Consider the following 11,805-nt stretch of genomic DNA (forward strand, 5'->3'; position numbering starts at 1 on the left):
TAGACCAAAATCATTGTTTTAGTAAACCAAAACGTTTTATTAAAATGACCAAACTCCTTGGTGATCCAATCACACCTAAGCAAAAGATTGGTGGCGACTCCATTTTCATTTTAAAAGTAGATTGTCCGTTTTTGTTTTCAAAATTTAAAGATGGTTTCGACAAGCTCTTTTTGCTCGATTTTGGCTTATTTTTCGCTCCTTTAGCTGAAAACAGCTCTTTTTGCTCGATTTGGCTTATTTTTCGCTCCCTTATGCTCACTTAAGTATAGAAACGTGAATTTAAAGGATTAGGAGCATCAAATTCACTAATTTACATAATAAATCCAAAAACGCATCAAGAATGGGATTTAAAACATGTTACTTTTATAGCTTATCATTAGTATATTGTGGTTAAAAGAAGTGTGAAGCTATGTCACTTGTTCGAATAGTTAGAACCATGAATTTAGCCTATATGTTGTGGTTAAAATGGTTAAATTGCAAATGTGATAGTATATGTATGGTATAATTGTTTAGAATTAAACTTATTAAGGAAGAGTATTTGGCTGAAATATGTGGTTTGAAAAGATGAAATAGTTGTTTTGGTCATTTGAAAGTTGCTATTACTTTAACCATTTAGAAATTGTATGTCACGTCGCGATGTTGAGCATGTGTCATCATGACGAGATCAAATCACCGAGTCACGTTGCGACGCGGAGCTTTAGTTGTTGGGATGAAGCCAAGTTAGTATGTTACGTCACGATGAGGAACCCCCGAAGTCGTGACGTCTTGAAAACTTTACAGTTAGTCCTAATTCAACCTTAGGTTAGCATTAGAGCTTTCTTAAGCTTGTATATGACTCGAAAATGGTTACGTATTATTTTTATATACTTGTTTTATTATTATTTTTGAATGTTTAATGTTGTAAACTAAATTTTGATTTGTTTGTAGTTACTCAGACAACAAATGTGACACCTTATAGCTCGAACCCAATAATTAGGTTGGGTATGGAGTTTTACATCTGAAAACTTTTTGACACATATAAAGTCTTTTCATCAATTTCACAATGTAATTTTAACACATCAAACAATCAAATTAACCACAATGTAAGGCAATCAAATTTCAAAAATCACAAGCTGAAATTTTGAGCATTCGTTGCTTAAAATCAATCAATCTTCAATGACCTTCATTTTCAATGATTCACCTAACTCTTTTACTTCAACATAAAAAAAAAACATACCAATTTACTAAAACTAAATCTAAATTATCAATCCATTACAATTAGTTTAAATTTAATCTTAAACAAATTTTAATTACTCTAAGTTCAAATAATTTTTAATACAAAAATAAATCATAACACCTTTTATCCTAATTAAGCTCATCTACGACTAAATTAATCAAAAAATTCCTCCAAATTAGATTCAACCTTACTCAATTAAATAGTTGACTTACATTTTCCCAAGAATATGTTCATTTTATTATCATATATATTAAAAATTACTAAAATTATTTTTCAATTCATTATTTCTTTTAAAATTATATTTTAATATTTTAAACATATTATCATTTCTTAAATTGTTTTTTTATTTTTTATAATATATGTTAATATTTTTATTTAATAATTTTTTGTAAATATCTTAGATTAATCTTGTGCATAGTATCTTACTAGAACTTTTGTCTCACAATCCGTGTGGTCTTAGACAATTTCTTCACTTTAAATGCGCTTAAGTCAACCTAACTCTCAAAAAATGAGAATTCCCCTGGAAATCTCTAAAGCACTAAAAATATAATAGAAACAACTTGAAACGAAAAGAGCAACAAGAGAGTTGAAAAGTTACAAAAAATAATGCACACCGAGTGTTTAAGTAAATTCTCTCAATATATTTTTAACTTAAGAATAACTTCATACAATAAGATGATCACAAATGAAAGGGAGGCCTCTATTTATAGTTGATCTCTCCAAAACTAATGGTATAGATTGAGTTATATCGATGGTCAAGATTAAAGTCTATATATAATTGAGAGTCCTAAGTGATTTAAACTCTATACAATCTTATCTCTTTAGGATTTACCTTATTTACTCTAGTAGAGTAATTCTATTTTGACTGAAGGGTATTATTGAGCTACCAAGGCTTAAAGTAGATGAATTTCTCCATGGATTCCATGAGTCGGGCTAGATTAAGTGGATAAAATTAACCTCATTTAATAAATTGACCTTTATGAGACATTCTGCGTGCAATGATCACAAGCTTTATTAGACCTGTTCAATGGTCGGGCTACTTGCCCAGGCCCAAAGGCTCGCCCGAAATTTGAAGGGTTTGGGAAAAAATATTAGGCCCAAAAATTGGGCTTGTGCAAAAAAATTAGGCCCACTTAAAATATGGGGTCAGGCTCAGGCTTAAACATTCAAGGCCCAAGCCGAGCCTGGTCCGGTTTGACCCATTTTAAGTTTATAATATTTTATATTATGTTATTTTTATATATTATGTAATTTAGAACACATTAAAAAAAACCCTAATAACACACTTTATTAATCCTAAACTAGATAAGAACACAACCCATAAACAATTTTGAAGAAGGCAGCAGCTAATTTATGGTGCAATTCAATGCAAAAATTATTGAAGAAAATTGCAGCTAAATGGTAGCACTTTGGAGCAGCAAAACATGACACAAGCAAGGCAATTGGCAGCTGTCTTGGACCGATATAGCAGCTAAATTTGTGGAGAGCAAGAAATTTATAAAGGCAAGGGCCAATGGCAGCAATCAAGAAAAGAAATTGATGATGGCGGTGGGAAGAAAATTAAGAGTAAAAATGAAAAGGTAAATTTTTGGGTTAAGGGCTTAACATTTTTAAGTGATTTAGTCTTTCTTTTATTTTTAATGAATATTTAATATATAATACTAGGTGATATGTTATTAATATAATATATCTAAATAAATATAAATATATGAGAAAGGAATAAATATAGAAATATACATATGTAATATAAGGAGCGACGAACCAAAATAAAGAAGGATTGAAATAGTAATTTTTCCATAAGAGTGGGCTTTGGGTTTGGTTATTGGGCCTTTAGGCAAACGACAATATTAAATAACCTCTTTAAATTAATACTTAATAATTAATAAAACTCCAAAATTAAAATTTTTGAATATGAAATTCGCTTTCCTGTAAATTTTTAGTATTTTCTCTAGATATTGTTCCTCTTTTTGTATTAAAATAACTTGTTAAATTGCGAGGGATACAACGAATAATGTCTAACACATTTCATGTTTAGCCTTTGTATTTTTCACTTTTTCATAAAATTTCCTAAAATGGTTACATGTTTAGGAATTATTTTGTTAAAGGAAAAACTCCATCTTTAAGAGTATTCATTATGACCCACTTCTTTTTTTTTTTTAGAAAGTGATATATAAATTCTCCAATAATCCTGTTGATTTTGTAAATACCTGTATTCTCGCTGCTACTGTAGATGCTTCACATGTTGTCAACGTTACAACAATGATAATGTCCCTTATTATATTTATATGTTAACTTGGTGGGAAACAACACACAAGCATGTATGAAAAAACATGGTTACAAGTCCAAAACTAATACCCCTAACTTTGAGAAAAATGAAACCGCTTTGCCTATGGCAAATTGAGCCATCATGCATATCAATGTAAAAATCAAAAGAGAAAAAATGACAATCTTATTAAGTCAAATATCAATTTGGTTGAAACAGATAACATAATTATTGTAATAATTTTTTAAATTAATATTATGATTAATGCGAAAGGGTAATCGATAGACTCTAGTACCATTAGATATATTTGTGGCAATCAAAATGCATTTACTATTACTCCCAATAAGAGAAAGGGGAATAAATTGTCTATATCCGAGTCTCATGCTTTGCACATGTGCTTAATAAAGACAATATCTTGCTCAAACTTACATGTGGAAGAATCTTAGCCTTAAATGAGGTACTTCATGTTGTTAATATTAGAACTGTAATAAGTCAATTTTGTCTCGGGCCCAAACTACAAAAATTTAAACCAATAAAAAAAATTGTCCATTTACAACAACAGGCCCAAATACCCAATCATAGCCCAAATACAAAACCCAACAACTCAAAATTAAACCTAACCCTAAAACCCAATGCCCAAGCCCACAACATTAAACATTTTCAGCAGGAAAAAAGGGGGTAGAAAACCCTAGCCGCATGCCACGTTGGCGCCCCCCTCTGTCGCAAACGCCACCGCCGCTCGAGGCTCACCAACCACCGCCCTTCCATGCGTCTGACGCCTCTGACACCTACAAAGAAGAAACTATGCAAGAAGCCTACATACAAAAGACAACAAAGAAACGGACAAAGAATAGAAACAAAGGGTCTTGTATTCGGCTATAAAGTCCAAAACTACATCTTTGTATTTTTTTTACGCACACTAGTAAATCAAAAAGGAGAACAGAAGTTTTAAAATGTGTTAGTTTTTATCTTTTACTTGTTTCTTTTCGTTTTCTTGTTTCTTTTTATTTTTTACAAATCTATTTTAATAAAAAAAGGTGAAAACAAAAAGAGGAAAGGAAGGCTCACCTTTAATCATCCTGTGGTCTCGTCATCAGAGGTCCCTTCTCCGTCTCGATGCCGGATCTAAAAGGGATCGTGGTCCTTGTCTTTCGGCTTTTGGGTTGAGAAGGCTCAGCCTTCAAATACGTAAAGAAAACGAGGGTTAAAATACCCATTTTGCGTGACGCTGGCCGCCGACCACGGTAGAGTGCGGAGGACCGCTGGCAAAACTAAGGGTCAACCAAAGGGGGATTTGAAAGAACCTTTGGGGGTGTTAAGTTTTTTTTTTTAATTGCTTTGATAGGATAAGCAAACGACGCCATTTTGAGGCCTGAAATAGGCCTCAAAATGGCGTCGTTTAGAGCCCCTGATCCTCGCAACCTGACCTGCTTTGGGGGGATCCACGTGTTTTCGTTAAATGGACTATTTACGCCCCTAGCCCTTCCGCATTCTTGTTCTTTTTAATTTAGTCCTTTTTGCTTATTTATTTATTTTATAAATTTGACCCCAAAAATTTGTTGCGCGTTCCAATTAAGTCCTTGACTCATTGGCGATTTAAAAAACAGGCACATGTCCAGGGATTGGGTTTTTTGCCCATTTGGTCCTCAGCCTTTTCGCGCCTTTTGATTTCAATCCTCATTCAAATATCTTGTTATAATTTTTACCTTTTAATTCCATTTTTACTATAATTTAATCCTCAAGCTGTTTAATTTCAACCCTTTTTCGCAAATTTATTATTTATTTATTTATATGTGATTTATATTAAGCTTATTTATTTTATTTACTTTAAATCTTTTCATATGTTATTTATTTTAAACTTACTTATCTTATTTATTTTAAATCTTTTCATATATTGTTTATTTTAAACTTTTTATATATTATTTATTTTAAATATTTTTTATATATATTATTTATTTTAAACTATTTTATATATTATCTATTTTAAATTTTCACATAAATATTCAATTTAAACTGTTTTATATGTTATTCATTTTAAAAATTTTAAGCTGTTTTATTATTTATTTTAAGTTTTTTTCATACATTATTTATTTGAAACTGTTTTTTTATATTATTTACTTTAAGTTCTTTCATTTATTATTTATTTTAAACTTTTTTATATTATTTATATATTATTTTGTTTCATTTTATTTTGATCATTAATGTTGATATTAAAAATGGTGTATTATATGATTATTGCCATCGTACGCTTTAAGGATTATTTATTAATATTTTCATAGTATTGACATTCATCAACGTAGCATTTATTCATGTATTATTGCTCCATGTTCCACATTACCCTTTTTTTTAGCTATTTCATTTAAATCACATCGTGAATTAGGCTCCAATGTATTTATCTAATATAGATTATTTTATTTTACTCTAAACAAAATAAATGCACATCATTAAGTGTTGTACTCGTTATTATTCAAAAAAGGAAAATTTTTAAAATAAGGTAATATTTCGCGTTTTGGGAATTCGAGAAAACGTACCCTAACTTACGGGGTTTCGATTTTCTTGTTAAACCTAAATAGCCAAATATCCTTTTAAATTTCAAAATACATGAAATTTCAATAAAATTTAAAGGCAAGCTTATTCTTGAGGGTTCAAAGTGTCGTGTCTTAACTTACGGGATGTGACATTTTATTACCTCGAGACGAGAGAATCTTTAACATTCTTTTCGATTTATCCGAGCGTTTTTAAAATTAACATTAATAAAAGGAGGGATCGTATTTTAAATTCTTTCAAAGTTTTCAATTTTCGACATTTAGACATTAATTAATCAATTAGGTACCAATTTTGGGTGTGACGAGGGTGATAATCCTTCTTCGCACGTAACCGACTCCCGAACCCGTTTTCTCAAAATTCGTAGACCAAATTCACCTTTTTAGTAAATCGAAACATTTATTAAAAGGACCAAATTACGAGGTAACCCGATCACATCTCATAAAAAAAGATTGGTGGCGACTCTTGTTTTAATTTTTGTTTTCAAACAAGTCAACCCTTTTTTAAAAAAAATAGTTTCGACAAGAACCAATTTAATTTCTGTTAAATTATTGAAAAAAGTGAAAGCAAAAAGTTTTTTTTTAAATCAAATAAGATCGTAATGACAGAAAAAAAAATTGTGGCAAAGGATGACTATTGTAGCATTCAAAACAGTACAGCAAGTAAACTAATAAAATCTAAGATAAATATGGGAGCTTCAAGTCATTCAATTCAATCTTCACAAAATAGAAAATACGAGTTGTATAAAATTGATTGAGTCCTCAATAATTTGTTTCTCTATTAAAACCATCTTCATAAATGAGTTCTGATTCGTCAACAATAAATATATCAAATTATAATTATTGAGGTAGAATTGTAATTAGTTGTAACTATGATCAGAGACGTACAACCATCATATGGAAAATAGGTAATAACAAGAGTGGTATTCAAAATTTAAATAAAATAAAATCGGTTATTTCTCAAGGCTGTAGCTTTAAATTTAATTATTTTACAATAATCTCATTTATTGTTACATGATTAGGGTTTGAATCAATGAAGTAATTTGCACAAATTAAATTTTGTTTTTACAAAATTCATAATAAAATATACATTAAATTACAATTAAATATTTAATACATAATCTGTGGTGTTTTTTAAATTTCATGAATTAATATGTTTAATTTTTTAATGCTATTTTCTTTAAATAAAAGGGTATTTTGGAGAAAGCGGTTAAAAGGGCTTGGGGGCAGTTATGTCTCTGCGTTTTCGCTTATTATTTAAGAGGACTCTCAGTCTCTCCTCAACCTTTCATCAAAGGGCAGTAATCTAAACGGAAATTGAAGCCGAAAGCTCGTTGAAAGCCCTTACCAGCTACCAAGGTTATTTTCTTCCTTTTTGCTATCTTCGATTCGTTGAATAATAGCTTTTTAATGAACCAAATTCCATTGAAAACTGTCAATCTCGAGTTTGATTGTCAAAGTCAGGTTTCTTTATGGACTTATATTATGGAATCAAAGATTGGGTTGCTAGATTTTGATCCGAATTCGATATAGCTTTGGAAAGATTCAGCGATTTGAAGTGTTTTAACTCGAAATTAGAGTTAGATAGAAAACCTCAAAAGCTGGGAAAAGTAAAGCAACATTCTTAGGATAAGCTGTAACCAAATACTAAATTAAAGTTTGGATTTTGGAATCCAATCTTTGTTTGATTGTGAAATGAATCCTTCTTATTGGGTTATGACATCTTAAATCATTGTTAACTCTGGAACACACAAGATTGGAATTTTGTTGAATTTCTGATTATGTAGCAGTTAGGTTTCTTAATTTAAGAGTAGGCATTTTGGGTAGTTATATTGACAAGCTTTTCTGGTTTTCAGCTTTGATTTTTCTTTCTTTTTGTCTCTGGGATTTGAGAGTTGTGAAGGTTAAGAAGGTCTTGAGTGATGGCATTACAAGAGAAGTTAGATAGATTTAAACAGCAGCAGGAGAAGTGTCAGTCGATGCTCTCCAACATTGCAGCAAAATCAGCATCTTCTAGGTCCACTCCAAAACCTGTACCTGCGGCCGCCTCCCCCTTTCCCAGTGCAAGACCTTCTGCTCCTGTCAAATTCTCAAATGATACCGAGAGGCTTCAGCACATTAACAGCATTCGAAAAGCTCCTGTTGGAGCTCAAATGAAGCGTGTTATTGACATTCTGTTTCAGGTACTTTTAGCCCATTTCAATCTTTATGGTTCATGCTCTCAATGCAAATAATTCAAGGACCATACCTTGTTAACATTCGTAAATGATTTTTAGTGTTGCAAGTTTCATTGCTAAAGTGATGGTTTGCTAGCTCAGAGGATGAATCTATTATGAAGCAAAACTGCTTTTATTGAGAAATTGATGGCAATGTGCATTCAAATACTGCATAAAGGAGAAATCTTCTTGTTGCTTATGTGCCTACTTTAGTCTTCAAACTTTTCTAGCCCCGGAGCCTGACTAGCATGTGCTATCTGCTCCTATTTGCTATTGTTATTCTCATCCCATTGAGTTTGTATTGGGTTAGTTTTACCCTGCATTTCTGATATGGTAATGCAAGTAAAGTTGAATAATGTTTTAGCAATTTTTAAGGGTAGCAGATACAAGTGATTTTGGGGTTAGAACTTGGGATAGCATCTAGTAGGTCCCTGCAGTAGAGCACTGTTGTATTCTTTTGTAACCTTTTTGAGTTGGAAATGGTAGATTTGCTTTGCTATATTTGGAAATATCTTTTCAAATGTCTAGTAAGAGAGCACAGGTGTGGATTTTTACTGTATTAATGTATTATTAATTTCATCAAGTAGTTATATTGGATTTTACATCAGAGAATGATGGGAGACTTGAGATATAAATCATTTGCATTTCGTGGGTTATTGAATAACTGCTAGTTTTCGTTACCATGGACTTTTTACATCTTTGTTTCTGCTGGCACCACTATAGATTATTGAACAGACAATAGTGCTTTGTAAGGGGCTGAAATTATTAACGATCTAAAAGCTGTAAAATATGTATTCATGGTTGCAGACAAGGCAAGCTTTCACACCAGAGCAGATCAATGAAGCATGTTATGTTGATGTGAATGGCAACAAAGATGTCTTTGAGGGCTTGAGGAAAAACCCAAAAGTGAACTATGATGGAAAGCGCTTCTCTTACAAGGTTACAATTACTTTGTTGCTATTGTGACCTTCGATAGATTTTTTCTTTTTTTTATTTATTTCAGCATTTATTTTACAATATGCAATTACGCATTGTCCCTATTGTCTAGTCTCCTTCATAAATATTGCAATTTTGTATAATTTATCCTTACAGGCTAAGCATGACGTAAAAAACAAGAATGAACTTCTTGTCTTGATTCGGAAATATATTGAAGGCATTGCTGTTATTGATCTCAAGGATGCATACCCGAATGTGATGGAGGACTTGCAGGTACACTTGTGTTGCAGATTTTCCTTCACTCTACTTACTCCTATGTCCCCATATAATTTCTGTAATATGTCTTGACTTAGCTTTCAGTTTACATATTTCTATTGAAGCCTTTAGTACCTAAATTCTTTACTAAATTTCTTTTGGTTCTTTATTTCTTTTTCTAACAATTAAATGTGATAAAAGCAAAGAGTGCAACACCTTATTTTTGCTCACAGATGATTAATATTTGTGCATAAAGTGGGAGATCTTGGGAGCTGTTCTGCACATAACATTGAATTGGAAGGTTTAAGTTTTGAAATCCCAGCTTCTGCGTTTGGGTGGAAAAGCACTTTTGACTCCAAAAGCCAATTGTTTTCCATTGCTTTTGCGGTTGAAAAGTGCTTTTGGAACCCCAAACGCAATGGAGAACAGGGGCTTAGTAAGCATTATTGATAAAATTCTCAATGAAACTATGCTTGAATAAGTTGGTGTGGACTATCAGTTGCTAATTTCCTTGTAAAAGGGAAACTGACTTCAGAGTTGGTTTTTAGGAGATTTTCATGACAGTTTCATTTATTATCGTTGTAAATTATTCTAATGGCTTCTATTCTATTGCTTTCATTTTGCCTGTGTTGTTTTGGCCTTTAAGGGAGGGAGGGAGGGGAACTTTTTTCTCACAAATCTACTTGTTCAGTTCTTAATCTTTTATATATTAAATTATACGTTACACATAGGCACAAAATTCATTTAAATAGTGCTGGTAAGTTAATATGTCTGTTGCAATGGCTGTTGATATAGTTATTCTTTTTGTAGGGTCTGAAAGCTGCAGGTCAGATTTGGCTGCTATCAAATTTTGATTCTCAGGAGGACATTGCCTTCCCAAATGATCCCAGGGTGCCTATTAAGGTTGATGATGACCTTAAAGAGCTATTTCGGTCTATTGAATTGCCACGAGACATGCTCGACATCGAAAAAGATCTCCAAAAGAATGGCATGAAACCTGCTACTAACACAGCAAAAAGGAGGGCTGCTGCACAAGTCCAAGGCATTACCTCCAAACCCAAACCCAGACAGAAAAACAAAGAGTTCTCCAAGAAGGCCAAGCTAACCAATGCACATCTTCCAGAACTTTTCCAGAGTCTTAAAAATTCTTGAAGTCAGTTGCAGATCTCATAAGACCTCGATGGGCTGCTGGCCACCACCGTATTTATTAAGGTTATCACTGACGATGAATAAGATAATTTCTCATTATATAGAACAAGGTATTGCAAGGGTTCTGGCCATGACTTACGGTTAAACCCGTATAATCCTACAAACTCATACGGTGCTATATATAACTCGGTACTCCAACAATCACCATGCTTCCATCAATGCCATATGCTATTGGGTAGACTTACAATGCCCTACTAAACTGAATGTTGGATATATATGTAGACCAAGCAATGAAAATCCTTTTTTCTTTCCCTTGTATGTATGTAGCAACAATATTGGTCCAATTGTTAAATTGTAACAATAGCAACAGTTGCTACATTTTCTTATTGTTTGACTTGCATGCTTTGAAACTTTGAACTCAAAATTTCTAAAATGGAAAGCCTACTGGTTGCACGTTATTGCAATAGGACATGCACTTTATTATACCTGAAAGCAGTACTGTATCCACTGATAATCTGGTAGTAATTTAAGTTCGGATCAGATACAAGTGGGTGAGTCGTATGCCTCAGCATGTTGGTACATATATTTCAAAGTAGTGATGATAGTTTAGGGTAATATCCGGGGGTTCGTTTCTTCTCATATTTAAAGTTGTCTGCTTAATCTTATGACCCATCCCTTGTTTTGCCCATTGGTCAATGAGTGACCATTCAACTTCGCTTCTCTGTATAATTTTAAAACCCCAGGAAAGTTGTGCTTCAAGACAAGCTTTAAATGCTTTCGTTTTGGAGTTCAATCTTCTTGTTCCAGTCAAAATAGTTCGTGACAGGACATCATGGGAGCAGGTACTTTATGCGTCTCTTTCTTCAACAATTATCTTATTTATGAAAACAACTTCAGTTAGACAATTCAATATGATTACTCTTATTTATGGATATAAATTTTCAAAAAATGGTACATGAGTTATACTCATTTTTCTGAAATTGGTACCTAAAATTTTTTTTTGTCACAAAGTGGTATTTATAGTATATTCCGTTATTTAAAGTGGTATTTAAACTATTTTTTCCTCAAGTAGTACCGAAATTATATTATGTTATTCAAATTACCTTAGTTGTTAAAAGAATATCTTACCTAATCATTTTGTGATAAAAACAAAAAAAGTTAAATATTAGTTTCTTAATTCTTTTTAATTTAGAAAATGCTCATCTATTTGTTCGTCACCCAAGAACT

The 11,805-nt window shown here is 32.0% G+C and overlaps 1 protein-coding gene across 1 annotated transcript; it reads left to right on the top strand.

Annotated features, from left to right (window-relative positions):
• The first annotated feature begins 7,230 nt into the window (after positions 1 to 7,230).
• Positions 7,231 to 10,964, top strand: LOC107926989 (general transcription factor IIE subunit 2). The gene is made up of 5 exons (XM_016857945.2): positions 7,231 to 7,381; positions 7,879 to 8,205; positions 9,046 to 9,177; positions 9,331 to 9,447; positions 10,240 to 10,964. The coding sequence occupies exons 2-5, from the start codon at positions 7,945 to 7,947 to the stop codon at positions 10,579 to 10,581; spliced, it is 852 nt and encodes a 283-aa protein (XP_016713434.1). The 5' UTR covers positions 7,231 to 7,381; positions 7,879 to 7,944; the 3' UTR covers positions 10,582 to 10,964.
• The last annotated feature ends 841 nt before the right edge of the window (positions 10,965 to 11,805 follow it).

The sequence above is a fragment of the Gossypium hirsutum genome, chromosome A08 (genome assembly GCF_007990345.1).
Source record: "Gossypium hirsutum isolate 1008001.06 chromosome A08, Gossypium_hirsutum_v2.1, whole genome shotgun sequence".
Taxonomy (NCBI): Eukaryota; Viridiplantae; Streptophyta; class Magnoliopsida; order Malvales; family Malvaceae; genus Gossypium; species Gossypium hirsutum.